At 40.3% G+C, this 16,965-nt stretch overlaps 7 protein-coding genes across 7 annotated transcripts; 4 read left to right on the top strand and 3 right to left on the bottom strand. All coding sequences in view use genetic code 12, as the record gives it.

Moving 5' to 3' along the window:
- Positions 1-77: 77 nt before the first annotated feature.
- On the bottom strand, positions 78-1,949 carry KGF57_003610 (TLD domain-containing protein; the record flags this gene model as incomplete). Its single annotated transcript, XM_051753048.1, has 1 exon — positions 78-1,949. The coding sequence occupies one exon, from the start codon at positions 1,947-1,949 to the stop codon at positions 78-80; it is 1,872 nt and encodes a 623-aa protein (XP_051607821.1).
- A 423-nt stretch (positions 1,950-2,372) lies between these two features.
- Positions 2,373-3,144, bottom strand: KGF57_003609 (uncharacterized protein; the record flags this gene model as incomplete). Its single annotated transcript, XM_051753047.1, has 2 exons — positions 2,373-3,053; positions 3,106-3,144. The coding sequence occupies 2 exons, from the start codon at positions 3,142-3,144 to the stop codon at positions 2,373-2,375; spliced, it is 720 nt and encodes a 239-aa protein (XP_051607820.1).
- A 123-nt stretch (positions 3,145-3,267) lies between these two features.
- On the top strand, positions 3,268-4,704 carry KGF57_003608 (protein kinase; the record flags this gene model as incomplete). The annotated part of the gene is made up of 1 exon (XM_051753046.1): positions 3,268-4,704. The coding sequence occupies one exon, from the start codon at positions 3,268-3,270 to the stop codon at positions 4,702-4,704; it is 1,437 nt and encodes a 478-aa protein (XP_051607819.1).
- A 196-nt stretch (positions 4,705-4,900) lies between these two features.
- Positions 4,901-6,862, top strand: KGF57_003607 (cnxF; the record flags this gene model as incomplete). The annotated part of the gene is made up of 4 exons (XM_051753044.1): positions 4,901-5,116; positions 5,183-5,533; positions 5,698-6,744; positions 6,848-6,862. 4 exons carry the CDS (start codon positions 4,901-4,903, stop codon positions 6,860-6,862), a joined length of 1,629 nt encoding a protein of 542 aa, XP_051607818.1.
- A 157-nt stretch (positions 6,863-7,019) lies between these two features.
- KGF57_003606 (transcription factor TFIIIC subunit) lies at positions 7,020-8,570 on the bottom strand (the record flags this gene model as incomplete). Its single annotated transcript, XM_051753043.1, has 1 exon — positions 7,020-8,570. The coding sequence occupies one exon, from the start codon at positions 8,568-8,570 to the stop codon at positions 7,020-7,022; it is 1,551 nt and encodes a 516-aa protein (XP_051607817.1).
- Positions 8,571-8,709: 139 nt separating this feature from the next.
- On the top strand, positions 8,710-10,053 carry KGF57_003605 (uncharacterized protein; the record flags this gene model as incomplete). Its single annotated transcript, XM_051753042.1, has 1 exon — positions 8,710-10,053. One exon carries the CDS (start codon positions 8,710-8,712, stop codon positions 10,051-10,053), a length of 1,344 nt encoding a protein of 447 aa, XP_051607816.1.
- Positions 10,054-10,331: 278 nt separating this feature from the next.
- Positions 10,332-16,898, top strand: BPH1 (Bph1p; the record flags this gene model as incomplete). Its single annotated transcript, XM_051753041.1, has 1 exon — positions 10,332-16,898. The coding sequence occupies one exon, from the start codon at positions 10,332-10,334 to the stop codon at positions 16,896-16,898; it is 6,567 nt and encodes a 2,188-aa protein (XP_051607815.1).
- Between the last annotated feature and the right edge of the window lie 67 nt (positions 16,899-16,965).

Genomic DNA, 16,965 nt, shown 5'->3' with positions numbered 1-16,965 from the left:
TTCTCACTATAGAGCCCCTCACTCCTCTCAAGATAACTCTACTCCATAGTTTACTTCTCTGTATTTCCTTTTTTCGATCATCCTGATCCGTAATTTCCATGGTTTCCAACCAAACCAGCCATTTCCAAAAACGCTCTTTCTTCACCCATACTGCGCAAATTTACACTTTGTCTAGCATTGGCCTGTTTTTCTTCCCATTCCCATTGTTGCCTTTGCTCATCCAACTCCTTCATTGATCCAATACCCCAAACTTCTAGATCAGTGATTGTGAATCGATCTTCGAAATTCTCAGCACAAAGTTGACTCTGGCACGATGGTTTAAAGAAATTAGTAGCGTGATTGGTTGTTGTCAGTTGAGCCAAGTGTCGAAACACGGCAAATTCCAAATTGGCCTCTATTGTCAATGAAACATCACCCGGGTAGTATCTCTGATTGCCATTTTTGTTCAATGGCTGCAAATTACCAAACCCCAACCCCATTCCTTGATTGTTGAAGTAGACCAGTTTGCCCTTTGTGACGTCGCTATGTGTGCTTTTGTAGCAGTCAGCTCGAGGCAGAATTGATATAATTGTAGTCGATTCATCACCAAAATTTTTCTTGTTGGAGCTTTGCCAAGGTTCTCGAATGACGACACAGTACGTGATGCGATCATTCTCGTGCTGCCAGACTTGTAAATTGTTCTCTTGTTTTAAAAAGTAACGAGGGTACGACTCATCAAATTTTTGGTATCGTCTGTTGGTGTCGATTGTTTTTTGCTTGATTCTTTTCCCGCTGACGACCAAGAATGTAGGAGCTTGCCATTTGAATATTTTAGTTTCCAAAGACCGGATGGAGAAACCGGATTCGGAACCTGCATACAACTTTACTGCATTCTCCGTCGTAACTTGTAAATTGCTCCCACTGCCTTTCAAGAGTGAGGAAATGTAGCAAAGCGTCGCAGGCGTTACTAGTTTTGTGGGCTCAAATGTGAAATGCTTCTTTTGTGCTTGTTCATTAGAATCTTCGTCACCTCCTTTGGTGGTATCTGTTGCCGCTTTCGGCAGAGTGAAAAGTTCAGCAGCGAGTCTTTTCAACCCGTCTTGATACAAATTGGGTACAAGCTCCGTAACCACATGGGAAAACTCATGGTACAGAATCGTCTCCCCATCCAATTTCGTGCTCAGTAAGTTTACATTGACGAATCTCAATAGGGATACTGCGTACAGTTCAAATTCGTCCCATTGGCGTATCCTTGAAATTAGTTGATTACCCATTGTGCTCTGTTTCAGTAACGGGATGGATTTAGCAATGAGTGCCAATGTAGTCACTGTAACAAAACCACTTGCGTCTATTCTTGTCTGCGTTGCAACATCTTCCATGTCTCCAAACTCACTACAGTTTTTCCAGTCAACTTTTCGAGCTTTGAGATTCATGTCGTCTGATTCTTCAAACGGATGTATCAAAGGTATCTCAACTGGCGTTTCCTCAAATTTATCAATATCTGCACCTATGATCAGCTTATCCTGCGAGAGCGATACAAACAAGAGCCCCAAAAAGTTAAAGCTTGAACCCAACATCTTGGTGTATCTTGCCAGAATAAATGTGAGTGCAATCACAAACTCATGTAAGGTCAATTCCTGACCGGCAGCAACATTATCCTGCAAGAATGGAAACTGACCTAAACGCTTCATGATAGGAAACAAGATATCTAGTAGTCTGTTCAGTCCATCCGAGCTTGTTGTGGACACGTTGAGGAACTGGGCTAGCAATTTATCTCTCGATACAACCTTGGTTCCTTTCTCGTCATCTTTATTGTCACGCACGACGGATTTGACAAACGCAAGTTCCAGTGGCTTCAACACTTGTAAACATCTTGTATAGTAAAGATTGTAGATTTCAGTTTTTGTGAGTGCTCTCTGAACTTTATTTCTAGAGTCATTGGCATGGTTGGTGCTGGGTGTTTGTCCCATCTTGTACAATGATGATTTAAATTATGCGGAGGAGAATGGAAGCAAAGTTTTGTCTAATAAAAATGCGCCATTACCGCGTATCGTACAGTAAGAGAGCACTTTGTTGTAAATGAACCACTTCCATATATGTGACTTTCTAGGGCAAAGCTCAACACAAACAAGAAAAGCAATTACCTGAAAATACTTCTAAACCATTATATATGTAAATCTAGTAGACTGACAACTAACCAAAAGACTTGGGATAAGTGAGTGTGTGAAGTAGTAGAAAAGCAGTTGCAAGTGAAGTATGCGACTGAGATTAGCGATTCTCTGCGCAATACTGTCAATACGTTGCAATTCTAAGTGAAACAATACAAAGTCAAAATAATAGATAATTTTATATAAACTGATCAAATTTGAGAAGAGGAAACAAGTCTCAGTTTTTCAATTTAATAACTCATCAAGGAGTTCTTTGGACCGAATCTCCAAGTCGAGGATAGCCTTTCTAAACTCACCATATATTCCGGTCGAATTTAGAATTTCATTTTCTTCGGTATCAACAACTGAATTGTCATTCGAGCCATCTCTGTACCGTTGTTCCATAGAGTTCTTCTTCAACAAAGCTTTTGTGAAGCTCACAATAACCAACGCAAAGTAAACTCTTATTACACTCATGGCAATTGTTGCTGCAAAAATGAAAAACAACTCTCTTCCAGTTGACGCAGATTGGGACGACAAATTAGCTGCCGTGTCACTAGCATCTTCTTTTCTCTTTCTTAGCAAAGCAGCACCACCGACCTCTTCAGTACTTCCGTCCTCTGAGTGGAACCAGAAAATAACAAAATATATAGTGTAAAGTGTTCCTATAATGGTATCTACAAGGTAAACCACAGTAGCCAATGAAATCTTCCGCAAATTTCGTGATTGGTTTCTTAAATTTATCAAGGCAGTCGCATATACTGGTAACATGATGAGGGCCAAGGAGTTGTAAAGCCACTGCCAGAAATCTATTGGATGGCCAGTGAATAGGGACAAAATACCATACAAACCTCCAGCTTTATTTAGTATAGTGATTCCGAGAATGACCTCGACTCCAATGAATAGTGGGATGAATCCCAAAAATTTCTATGCGTGTGTTAGTAGAGCATCTCTCAACTGTAATTATCACATCACATACTTGCGGTAAAAGTCTTTGCAAACTTGATGGAATAGCCATGGTTTGCAGTATGTAACAATGCCTGGGCAGAGAGAGCGACTCTGTTTATTCTTTTTTTTTTTTTTTTTTGTTTCTTCAGATCTCTTCTGCTCGTTTCTTCAACTCATCTCATTTGCACCTACGATGAGCACCGAGGAGATACTGCAAAAGTTAGACGAGTTCAGCTTATCTGATCTGTGTCTGGATACTGACACTGACTATGAGAGTGAAACAGAGGGCACTACTGCCAAGCAAGCAAACAAACCTGCAGTATCAAAGCCACTTGAAAATGAAGATATAGTCACCAAGTATGCCGACAAGATCAAAACTGAGCCATTCAAAAAGGGACCACAAGTAACCAAAGATAGAGCAAAAAGGGCAACTGTGGAGCAAGTTTTGGACGCAAGAACATTACGTTTCTTGGGTAAAATCTTCCGTTCTGGTCTCATTACAAGAATCAATGGTTGTATCAGTACCGGTAAGGAAGCAAATATCTACCACGGAACCCATGACGATGAAGGAGCGACGCAGGAGTTTGCTGTCAAAATTTACAAGACATCGATCTTGGTTTTCAAAGATAGGAAAAGATATGTTGATGGAGAATTCAGATTTAGAAATACAAAAGACCAAGGAAACCCAAGAAAGATGGTTAAAATATGGGCGGAAAAGGAATTTAGAAATCTAAATAGAATCTACCAGAGTAATGTACCATGCCCCAAGCCGTATGTCATCAAGTCACATGTGTTGGTGATGGAGTATTTGACAGAAGGAGATGACCAGCCTTCTCCTAAATTAAAAGATTACCTGTTCAAGGGCATTGGGGACATAAACAAATACTATCATGAGATGCTAATTTGTATGAGACGGCTATTTCAGAATTGTCGGTTGGTGCATGCAGATTTAAGTGAGTACAATTCCATTGTTCACAATGACAAGTTGTACATCATTGATGTTTCGCAATCAGTAGAACCAGATCACCCCATGGCACTTGATTTTTTGCGAATGGATATCAAAAATGTGAATGACTATTTTTCAAGACAGAGTATTGATGTTTATCCCGAAAAGTCCTTGTTCAATTTTATCACTGAACCTTTGGATATTGAAGATAATGACGCAGATTTGCAATCCTACTTGGAATCCATTCCCTTGAAAACCACAAAGGATCAAGAAATCGAGGATGAAATTTTCAGATCTTTACACTTGGTGAGATCTTTGAAACACTTGGATGAGAGAGATTTTCAAAAATTCTCGGATGGAGGAGTAGACACGATGAGGGAATTGGTTGCGCCTGCTCTACCGTCACAAGAGTCAGCACCAGCAACCGTTGATGGTGAGGAGGAGCAAGATGACGACTCAAGCGACGAGGAAACTGATGAGGAGTCTGAGGAAGGTGACGACGAAGTGTCCGATGAAGAAGAAGAAGATGAGCAAGCCAAACCAAAGGGAAAGAAATTCGAAGACAAGGACGAAAAGAAGGCAAGAAAAGAGGCAGTTAAAATTGCAAAACAAGAAAAAAGAAAGACTAAGATGAAGAAGCATGTTAAGAAGAAGCTTATAAATAAGCGGAAAGGTGGTAAATAGATGTGGTAGTTGATCAATAGGTGTAACAATATATATTTGCAACGCGTATAGAATTTAAATGGAATCACGTGAATTATTTGACAGCTCAGAAAAAGGAAAAAAAAAAAAACAACCGAAAAATCTCCAATCAACGAAATTTCTGAAACATACGTGTTTTCTCCAACTCAATATCTTTATCAAAACCAACCATTCAAACATGCTTAATTTGGCAAAATTGGTTGCAACTTTTGTTGCATTATTTCAACTTACAAATGCCTTGCATTTCTATGTGAGGACCGGCGAAACTAAATGTTTCTTTGAAGAATTGCAACAAGACACCCTTGTGGTGGGAAGAATCGACGCTTATGAAAAGGACGAGCATTCAAATGAGTATTCCAAGAACGGTAGATTGAAAGTTCAAATCACAATTGACGTATGTATCCAGCTACTCATCTTATCTAGGAAGCAATTGCTAACTATTGTTCTTTTTTTTTTTTAGGAAACATTTGACAACAACCACAGAGTTATTGATCAGAAATCATCACCCAGCGGAGAATTCACATTCACTTCCTTAGATTCAGGAGAACACAAGTTTTGCTTGACCCCTGTGTATTCCGACAATACTCACAATAAAGTTCATCGTATATTCTTTGATGTTGTGCAAGGGTCTACACACGACTACGTTGACTCTAAATCCACGAAACTGGTTGACGATTTAACAGCAAGAGTTAATGGATTGTATGAAAAATTGGACAAGATTCATTGGGAACAGGAAACTATGAGAGAAAGAGAAGCTTTGTTTAGAGATCAAAGTGAATCCACAAATTCAAGAGTTGTGAAATGGTCGATTGTGCAGTTGTTTGTCTTGATTGGAACTTGTGTCTATCAATTACGTCACTTGAAGTCCTTCTTTGTCAAGCAAAAGATCGTATAGATTGAGTACATAGTAATCAAAGGTTGATATTTGATTCTCTTCGACAATTTTTATTTTCACGCACCTCTTTTGCGATACAGATGAGATTCTCCATTTTCTCTGCAAAGATGACAACCGAAGACGACTTACGTCGTAAAATAGAGTTGCTAGAGCTAGAAAATGAACGACTAAAGAAAACTTCATCAGAAGGAACTCATCCGTACTCCAAAGTGGATGGCTGGTTCAGCCTTGATGAGTATAAAAGGTATGGCAGACAAATGATTGTTCCAGAATTCGGGTCATTGGAGTCTCAAAAGAAACTCAAACTGTCGAAGGTGCTAGTTGTGGGTACAGGAGGTTTAGGGTCTCCTGCATTGGAATACCTTTCGGCGGCAGGAGTTGGCACGATAGGGATAGTTGATGATGATGTTGTGGACACAAGTAATCTACATCGTCAAGTTATACATCAAACTGGAGCTGTGGGAACTTACAAGTGTGAATCTGCTCGATATTTCATCACGAGAATCAACCCACATGTACAAATCACTACATATCCTATAAGATTGAGCAACGATAATGCATTCGAAGTGATCAGCAAGTATGATTTGGTTCTTGATTGCACTGACCACCCGGCTGTAAGATACCTCATCAATGATGTCTGTGTTATTCTAGGGAAGACTATTGTGAGCGGGTCCGGGCTCAAATCAGATGGACAATTTACAATCCTAAATTTTGAGAACGAGGGACCTTGTTATCGATGTTTTTACCCTCAACCACCAAGCCCTAGTTCAGTTACGTCATGTGCCGATGGCGGTGTCATTGGGCCAGCGATTGGAATGGTCGGGGTTGCCATGGCAATGGAAACAATAAAAATCATAACCCGATACTACACTAAAAAGAATTTCAGTCCATTTCTTTCCTCATATTCTGCTTACCCGTATCAACAAATCAGGCGGTTTAAAATGAGACCACGGCAACAAAATTGTCTCGTGTGTGGTGCTAACAAGGAAGTGACTAAAGAGAAGATTGAAAGTGGGCAGATTGACTACGTTAGCTTCTGTGGCAAGGTTATTTACGAGCCATTAGAGCAAGAATACAGAATATCAGTAGCAGACTACAATGCCTTACTGAAAACCGACAGCGATCATGTTTTGATTGATGTTAGACCAAAAGAGCAATACAACATCACCAAGCTTCCTAATTCGATCAATATTGAGTGGGATCCAACGTTCAGGAAACTCGACTCATTAGACAAATATTCGTTAGTAAATAAATCCCAGAACATTTACTTGATATGCAGGTTTGGCAATGATTCTCAGTTGGCTGCTAAAAAACTACGTGATTTTGGATACAAAAACGTGAAAAGCATCGACGGTGGTATCGACAAATGGTCGGAGGTTATTGATTCGTCTATGCCAAAATACTAATTTTGGAAATTGGGATCCAATCTTTCCACGAGTAAGATACCCGAGGCTGTACCAGCAGCGTAAATAGAACTACCCACTACATTTTCGTTCCACGCCAATGCACTGATCATGATTTGCCATGGCATGTATGAAGCTTGAATGGGACTTTCAACGTTCATTTTCTCGTAATCAGCCGACACTGTAATAGAATCTTTGTCATCCAAACTGAATTTCCATAGCTTTAGAGGCACCATCACTTTATTTCCACCTTTACTAGAGAAAAACTTTCTCGTGTAGTTCATCAATATTACATCTCCTGCATCGGTTCCGGTTAACATGAATGGGTGCCCTACTGTTTCAGACAATTTGAAAGTTGTAATGTGACTATCGAGCCTAAGCATTGTAGAAGATGTATCCTGTAGTGACCTGAGGCATAAAATATTGCTGTTCTCAGGGTTATGTGCTAGGAGGACATCCTGCAAGATATAGTTATAGGTTGGCTTCACCGTTGATTTTTCAGACAAAGGACAAAATACATCAACAAGCGGATTGAGAGAAGCAAAAGCCACCCCTCTATAAGCCTGACCATTGATGATTAAAATATGCTCGCTCTCTTTTGTGGAAACGGGCACCGAAACAATGCTTGAGATTGGGCCGTCAGAGAGAAAAGTTTTGAAATTTGGCTGCATTATATCGCCATCTGTGCGTAGCGGGAGATCAAACTCCATTATGTACCCGTCCGCAGTTCCCGATAGTAGTTTATCAGCACCGACAAATGAAAAGCATGTTAGATTCGACGATCCCTTGATATTAGATCTCAACCTGTAAGAGGGTTCGAGAACAACACCAAACGTTGGCAAAGCTGCATCAATTTTCATCAAGTGAATCTCGCCATTTTTGAAACCACAGCCTAAAACGCCCAACACGTCGTCGTCATTGTATATTGGCGCCCACTGAATGTCAGTGACAGCCCCAAAATCCGAGGTAACCAATGTGTTCTGCATCTCCAATTGATTCAAGTGCGCACTGTACTTCCATATCTGTATTGAGGACTGGAGGTGCTTTTTAGAAACGTTATTGAATACACTCAACTCTGGGTTGATTGCATTGACCTCCGAGAGTCCTTTCTCTCCACTTATAACTCCAAGCGCCAAGTATGATATACCATCCTCCAGCTCTAGACTCCGGGGTAACCATTGCATGGATGTAATAAAGCCACCCACTTGGGCAGCAAATACGTTCCGGTTTATGATGTCTTTCAAATGGGTGGGCTTGCTTTCCAAGATTATTTCAGACGAAGTCTTCCCTTGCGAGAGACGAATAGAACAGGTAGACTCAAACCTGAATTTCACATACTCAGCATCCACCTCTTTTATCTCTAGGTTATTGATCTTCAATTCTGTGCTTGGGATGTATTCATTCTTTTTTGACGCGTGTTTGAATAAATGTGCATAAGTCTCGTTCATAACAAATATCTTCTCACCCCAATGCAGCCTGTATTGTTTGGCTAAATCGTAAAATTTTTCATTGTTACCGTAGTTCAGTAAAACCTTGCCTCTGAAGTTCATGGTGGCTCTACTATTCCCTAGCCATTTTCCTGTGATTGATGTTTGTTGATACTTTAAATGCGCACAAAGAAAGAAAAAAAAGAAAACAATCTATCCAACGACCCTCGTTCTGAAGAGATGATAGACCCTAGAAAGTACAATGGACAATCAAAGTAATGAAACACCGGCAACGCAGAGCAGCCATGTAGAAACCACATCAAACAGGGTAACTGACCACCCTAAGCCCAAGAAAAGATCAATTTTGGAGGATGATTTCTTTTCTTTGAGCACTAGCATTGACAGAAAGAAGAGAAGACACAAGGAGAGAAGCCGCGATGTTTCGTCCAACTCACCTGTCACTTCGGAACAAGCTGTACAGCGTGGAGAACCCTCACTCATAAAAAGGGAGCTGACCAACGCAGCTCACCACGAGCAGGAGAAGAAATCTACTGTTGCCCCACAACTGGAGCCTAGCGCCAAAACCGCGCCCCCAATCTCTAAAAGGTTGGCTACACCACCATTGATAGATAAGGAGCTGATTCTTCGTGAGATTGAACAGAAAGTTAGCAAGCGTGAAGGAAGATTCTCGACACCGCTACTAGATGACTCGGACGAAGAGGATGTGGAGCTAAAGACGGTGAAGAGTTCTCCAAAATCCAAGAACCCGACAAACTCCTCACTCACGGATCACAGCTACAAGTTTGCCGAGGCCGACGAAAAGAAAAGACGATACATCATAAAGATCACATCAAAGCTTCCCGCCCCAGAGGGCACAACTATCGAGGTCGATCTAGGTTGCAAAGGAATGAAATCGTTTGGAAAGATATTAAAATCTGCTGTGGATTTCTACACTAACGCCTATGCAAACCAATTGCCGCCAGTACTACTAGATCGATATAACGTTGACGAATGCGCTTTGGTTTGGCTCGAAGGGAAGATGCTAGTTCATTCCTTTTTTACACCGAGAATGCTCAGAATTCAACCACCTGGTGGGGCATTCAACGCATTAGTCGACAGAGTGGAAACAATGCCACCTACAAAAGTGCATTTCCTCCTAATACCCAAAGACAACAAGAACAACTTTATGAATGTATACCCTGAGTTGCGAAACAGCGAGATGGAACCCGAGGTTAAAGTAGTCGAAGAACCCACTGTTGCTGAGGAGCTAAGCCAATCCAGTAGTGAAGACGAAGAAGACTACGATGAGAGTGATGGAAAGCATCCGTCCAATTCTAACAACTTGGACGATCTTGCTAACGGTGAAGAAGGTGTCTTTTCAATTGGACTCAAAGGAAAAGATAACAAGAGAATTTCTTGCAAGGTGACTCCTGAGACGAAATTAGAAAGTCTTTTGAAATTTTACTTGGATAAGAAAAAAATTGACGAAAGCACGGTTAACTTGGCATCCGTGAAAATGATATTTGACGATGAGGAGTTGAATCTAAATGACGTTGTTGCGGACACGGAATTGGAAGAGGACTTTGAAATTCAAATTGTACTATAGGGATATCTGTGAATATAAATGTAACATACTATTGACTTGTAGGATTACTATCTTTTACGAACGGTTACATACACACAGCCAAGCCTCTAATGAAATCAGAACTCTTCCAAATATTTCAAAGGAAGTTTAACATCGTTATTGTTTAAGGTAGTGTCGGAACCAATTTGTACAGTACAAGCGCGATAAATATAATATTGCAACACAATACTGCACTCCAGGAAATATCTACACTAACATACTAAGGTCTCTTGAGCGTCAGGATTACTCAGGCGAGGACCATGGGACTCCTTAAAGATGTTGAGTCTCAATACACGACTGAGAAGCAAGTAATTGAAGAAATCATCCAGTTGTTTCCGCAATTCAAAATTGAAGACGAGGTTTTACTAAATTGGGAGGTGGACTTGGTGGAGAGCATGGACAAATACGGAATTGAAGAGGCAATAGCTAGTATAGTGCATTACGATTCAGATACTGAATTGACCTCGTGTGGTTGCAGCATTGACTCTGTGCTCAAGATGATTCTGAAGCATATTCAAGATGGCGACGAATTCGCAGGTCTAGTTTTAGAGGTGCTAAGCTCGATATTGTCTCACAGCTTAGTTGCCAGAATTGAAAATCATGCAAGCATAGTACTACTCGTTGATTTGTACATGAATATTTTGAATAGCAACACCAAAGATGAGACAGGTGGTACCTTCAATTCACTAAGAAAGTTGATTTTGGTGTTGATGGAGCTGGGATGCGATGTGGAAACTTATCAAAAGCTCGTGTTCCCACTTTATAAAAGTTCGAATGCTCAGTTGCGTATAGAAGTGATTGACTTTTTGACTCAAATATTGGAAAAATACCCAACTCCTCATCCGTTCCTCCTAACAAACCATCAAATAAACTTCCCATTTCCCAATGCCATCAACAAGTGTTTTTCGGTATACTGCTGGGTCAGGTTAAGCACAAGGAATAGTGACAGCAACAACTTTGCTATTGTGACCTTGTCAAATTCTGACCTGTTGACCAGTACGAATTTCGTACTCCGAATCGTGAATGGAAATCAGTTCATGGTGGAGTTGAGAAATCCGGGAACCAAATCTAGATCTCAATTCACTTTCAATCATATTATGAATGAGATGATGGAGGAACCTTTTCAAATTGCAATTACCTACGATCAAAAAACTAACCTCAACTTGTACATCAATGGAGAAATACTCGAAAGCATACCTTGCGCAGGTCTACACAAAGACAGTGCCTGTTGGAATAAAATATCAATCGGAGAAACTGATTGCGGCTTAATTGTGAGAAACATATCTTTACTTAATGTGAGTTTGTCTGATGAGGTGATAGAGTATTTGTTTTGCTTGGGACTGGGATCGAACATACAAGTAGAAAATTTGAATGAAGCATTATTACCAGGGTTGAAAACTCAACTATCTCACGCGTCACTATCCACATTTGCGAGGAATTACCTAAGCAAGACCAAAACAGAGAGTAATTCTGGTCCTCAAAAGACAAAATTCGTTGGAAAAAGCTCTTATAAAAATGGGAAAGGAGAGTCTGACGATCTTCTGGTAAACTTTTTCCACAGGTTGCTGAAGGGGATTCTGAGCAGCCCGATCACTGAGAAGAATGTTTTGTTCGATAGCAATGATGTGTTCAATGACATAAGCCGAAGGGCTTCCTCCCAGATTGGCATAGGAACAAAGGTGATATTCTGCAACCCCACATCGGTATTTCGACATATCTATGTTTTTGGAACGCTCCCTTGGTTGTTGAAAATTTTGGAGGATGCATGTAAACTACATGACGAGGTGTTGAGAGACACTCTATTCTTGAAAACACTATCTTTGCTTTTCAAGCTATTGAATGATGATTGGAGACTAAGTAAGGAATTCGAACAAGACAATGGCTACAACATATTGGGGCTTATCTTATTTCAGTACAAAATCGCCAATCCAAATTTAACCTTTCATCTTGACAAATTTTCTGAGGAAGATGTTGGCATAGAAAGCTCTGGCTGTCATAGCTTGAATTTGTTGAACATACTATTGAATGCTTGTGGTTTTGACTTTGCTAATCCATCGCAGTCAGTAATCGTCAATTTTGACTGTTACAGGGTCTTGGTTTTGAATTTCGACTTGTTCTGGAAGTCAGCTTCGTTTGAGTTTCTTTTGTCACATGTACACTCGTTGGTCGAGACTTCTCATTACAAGCAACACAATTTGTTGCAAATCAAAAAGACGAATTTCCTTAAACGCTTGTTTCATTTTCTCAAGAGCACAAATGTGAAAGATGATTTGTTATCCCAAAGCTTTGGCAATAATTTGCGCCGGTTGATATCGACAATTTTGCCAGCAGAGGCAACTGCAGAATCAATTTCTTTGATGTCCTCATACATAGTGTTTACTATTTACAATCCTGGAAGCTCCAAAATCTGTGGGAATGCCGCATTGATGGCCCTCACCGACTTCATTTGTGACCCCGCCACACCAATTAAAGCCTTAAAAAAGTTTTCGCGATCAATAACCATACATTGGATCAATCTTTTGTTTATGAGCGATTTGGAGCTGGTTGTTTGTTGTGGAGTACGCTTGCTTACTCGGTTGTTGAAGATTTTAGGTAAACACGTTGTTCACCGGTTCTTTCTGCAAAATCATGGACTTGATATGCTCTCACTGTCTCTTGAAACTTGGTGGACAAGTAGGAGAGTTTTAAAGTCATTATTGCTTGCTTCGTTTGGTGATTCAAGGTCTCTTGATCAAGGGCTGTCGTTACCTGCAGAAGGTATGATGAAAGAAATACAAATTCCGGAGTTCCTCTTATTGCTCAATGAGTTGGAATTGAATGCAATGTACACATTGAGTACGAACTTTGGCATGGCTGTTGGAAGTAATCCATCGACGCCGGTTAAATCAAGTATTGAAGAAATCGCATCTTTATCTTTTGATGTTCTTCATCTGCTTACCATGTTTTGTGATTGGTTAGAGGAGCTAAACATTTTATCGAAGATGGAAAAAATACCACAGTTCAGTGATGGCCTAATTCGTGTTTTGGGCTATTTGAAGCTAAGTTTAACATGGTTTTCCGATGAGGCTACTAAAAGCGGATTTGCCCAACTTTGCCAGCGTTTACTGGATTTGTTGACGCAATTTTACATTTCAATTCTTCGGTGCAACAGGTTTTCCTCAGACTTTGACAACCTAAATGATCTTAGCAAATTAGTGTTGTTGAATTACATATTTCCGAAAATTTTTGCGCATTTCAAAGAATTTATGGCCGTTTCCAACTTCATCTACGATGAAGCCGAGTTCTCAAAAAGCCTAGCTACATTATTGGTGACGTTTTACCACGAATTTTCCGGTAGAAACTTCCTTGTTGCAACACAAGACTTACAAGATCACTTGACCTGCCAAGTGGTACTATTAGAGAAAAACCAATCGAAGGAAGTAAAGAAATTGGAGGCGATTTCAGCTGAAACAATATTTCTACTCATTCTTCAGATTGCATGCGAATCTGATTATGCTTTTGCTTCCAGTGCGGAGCAGTTGACTGTTTTATTGAAAGAACTTCTTTACAGACAAATGTCTGTATTCGACAAAAATGTTCTTGGGCCCGATCGACTAGTTCCAATAATCAAACTAGTGTTTGGTTTAATATTGACAGACGATGCCGAAGACGGACATATATCGAAAGAAGTGACATTCAGCTTTTTAAGAGCTGCATATCTACGATGGATGGACGAATTCCCCATGATAGTACAAAATTTGAACTTTGATACGAGCTTGATGAATGAGTTTTTCATGAATTTGATGACGAGAGATGATAACGAAACCTTGTCAAAGCTTAAAAAATATCCTCCGCTTGTCAAAAGCATTTTGAGGGACTACCTGGCGTTGAAACAAGACCATCTAAGAACTGAGCGTACAAGGGTATCGAGTATTGTTAAAGTTAGTCTTCACAGTGGAGCAAAGTTGGCACAATCAAATAGCATCTATGTGAAGAGCTTTGAAAAAGATTGCCAGCATTTGAAACGGCAAATAATGAAGGTAGAGCGAACCAAGTACAATGGTGCTGCTCAAGACAAGAAGGAGAATATGGCCCAGTGCAACCAACAATATCAGTCTTTAAAGCGTGAGACAGTGAGGGTATTTGGCTCTGGGGGGTCTGAAAGTTATACGCTCGACTATATTGAGAACGATGACAGGATGCGATGCAAGCTAGCCATTGAAGATCTTTTGTCGGAGTCGGAAAAGCTAAATTACGAAGTTGAAGTACCTTTGTTGCAAGCCGATGTTGAAACAGATCCCAGCTTAGCAACCTTGCCCAACAGTATTGATACGATACATCTATCGAACGAGCTTTTACAAAGTTTGTTTGAAGATCCAAGACTGCTGGACGAACCAAGTTTGACCCATGGGAATGGGGATGACAAAGCTGTAGTTGATGACAAAAACAGACGTGTTAGCCGGAGCTTGTTCATTGGTGATAAAATTGTGACCATTTGGAACGTTTGCCAGATCAACGGTTTGGTTCCTGTTGAAAGTTTGTTGATTTTAGGATCAAGCTACTTGTACATAATTGAGAATTATTTTCACGGTCAAGATGGAAACATTGTTGATGTAAAGGATGCACCTCGAGACATGAGAGACCCGATTATGCAATTGGTTAATTTGCAATCCAGCAGAGTTGACTTGAGCAATTCGTCGCATAGGACAAAAAGTTGGGGATTGGATAAATTGAGTTGTATATCAAAACGGCAGTTTTTGCTTCGTGATAATGCGCTTGAAATGTTTTTCAGCGACGGTTCCAACATTTTGATAACATGTTTGACTTCGAAAGAGAGTGGCCAAGTGTACAACAAATTGTCTCGCTTTGCTACTGGTAAAGATATGGATCCCGATCTTGTACAAGCTTTGGTTCTGAATTCAAATGTCTCACACAATGATAGCATTTCGTCAAAGTTGGTGTCAGCCTTGTCCAATTCGTCCCTAAACAGCTTTCTTCATTTGTCTGCGACAAAGAGATGGAAGATGGGGGAAATTTCAAACTTTTACTACCTTATGATTATCAACACTTTAGCGGGAAGGACATTTAATGATTTAACTCAATACCCAGTTTTTCCTTGGGTAATTGCCGATTACACAAGTGAAGAATTGGACTTGTCAAATCCCAAAACATTCAGGGACCTATCAAAGCCAATGGGCGCCCAGACACCAGGAAGAGCGAACCAATTTAGAGAAAGATTTGAGGCGTTGGATAGTTTGAACGACCCAGACTCTCCACCTTTCCATTATGGAACACATTATTCATCAGCAATGATAGTAACGTCTTATCTAATTAGGTTGAAACCTTATGTGCAATCTTACCTTTTATTGCAAGGAGGTAAGTTTGATCACGCCGATAGGCTTTTTAATTCGATTGAGAAAGCGTGGCTTTCTGCATCACGAGACAATACGACGGACGTTAGAGAGTTGATTCCTGAGTTTTACTACTTGCCTGAATTTTTGGTAAATTCGAATAACTTTGATTTCGGAAAGTTGCAAAATGGTGACAGTTGCGACAATGTCAAGTTACCACCGTGGGCCAAAGGTGATCCAAAATTATTTATTGCAAAGAATAGAGAAGCTTTGGAGAGTCCGTATGTTTCTGCAAATTTGCATTCGTGGATTGATTTGGTGTTTGGGGTTAAGCAAAGTGGACCAGAGGCTATCGATTCATTGAATGTATTTCACCACTACTCTTATAATGGGGCAATAGACTTGGATAACATTGAAGATGATGTACAAAAACGCGCTGTGATAGGAATGATCAACAATTTTGGCCAAACGCCAGCCAAAGTATTTCTGAGACCGCATACTATGAAAGACGTTTTGAATTTACCATCCTATTATATGACTTTGGCGAATCTTTCGAAAGCGCCAGCTTTGGTATTTGAGTCAAAACTCAAGGAGCCTATAGCCAAATTAGAGCTTAGCTCCCGAAGTTCACGTCGATGGGTTGGTAGACTCAAATGCGTTTCCTGTGAAGACGAACTTTTAATTCGGAAGTCGAAGCAGTCCAATTTTGCAAACGGATCTTTGATTGTCAACGAGACGACGTTTACAAATATGCATTCTTGTGATATTGTTTCTTTGTTGCAAATCGGATCCAAAAGTTTCTTGACTGGAGCAGCCGATGGGTTAGTTTCCGTTTGGAAGTATCAAGTAACACCACAATCCTCTTTGGATCACGTTGCTACATTGAGGGGCCACTTCTGCTCTATTAAAAGCATGGATTACAGCAGAAGCTTCAAAACCGGTATTAGTGTCGATAAAGATGGAGTGGTGATCTTGTGGGATTTGATCCGGTTCAACTGCATCAAAAAGTTCTCCAGCCAGACTTGTTCGAAATGTCTTGCTGCCATCTCAAATGATTCGGGAAACATTGTAATAGTACGAGGCAACAGCAGTGACGGCGATCAAGGCTTATTGAACTTGTACAATATTAACGGTGGCGAATTTCTTTCAAAAACACTAGATCAATTTAGTGGTATAGCTGCCATAACATTTGGAACAGCGAATGCACCTGCATTAAGTTCCACCAAGTCCAGTACTCACCGAAGTCATGTGTACTGGTCCAACGAGTTCGTTGGAATTGCTCGAAGTCACAGTGTTGAAATATGGGAAGTGACTCAGAATTCTCAAATTGGATGGAACATGACTCTTTTACTAGAGATTCCTATACAAGACATTAACGGAGAAATTACAACGGTCCGTTTATTGAAGTGCTCGGAAATCGATAACGAGGACAGACTTATACGCGGTACGTTGAAATTGGTAATTGGTGATTCAACAGGGAAGGTTTATGTCGTATAGGAGAATTCACGATAAATATGAAAGTGTACTACATAAGGCGCCCGGCTTGTTTTTGAGCATTCGTCCA

The sequence above is a fragment of the Candida theae genome (assembly GCF_024610275.1).
Source record: "Candida theae strain CBS 12239 chromosome Unknown scaffold8, whole genome shotgun sequence".
Classification (NCBI taxonomy): Eukaryota; Fungi; Ascomycota; class Pichiomycetes; order Serinales; family Debaryomycetaceae; genus Lodderomyces; species Lodderomyces theae.
This window is presented reverse-complemented; position numbering and strand designations above follow the sequence as displayed.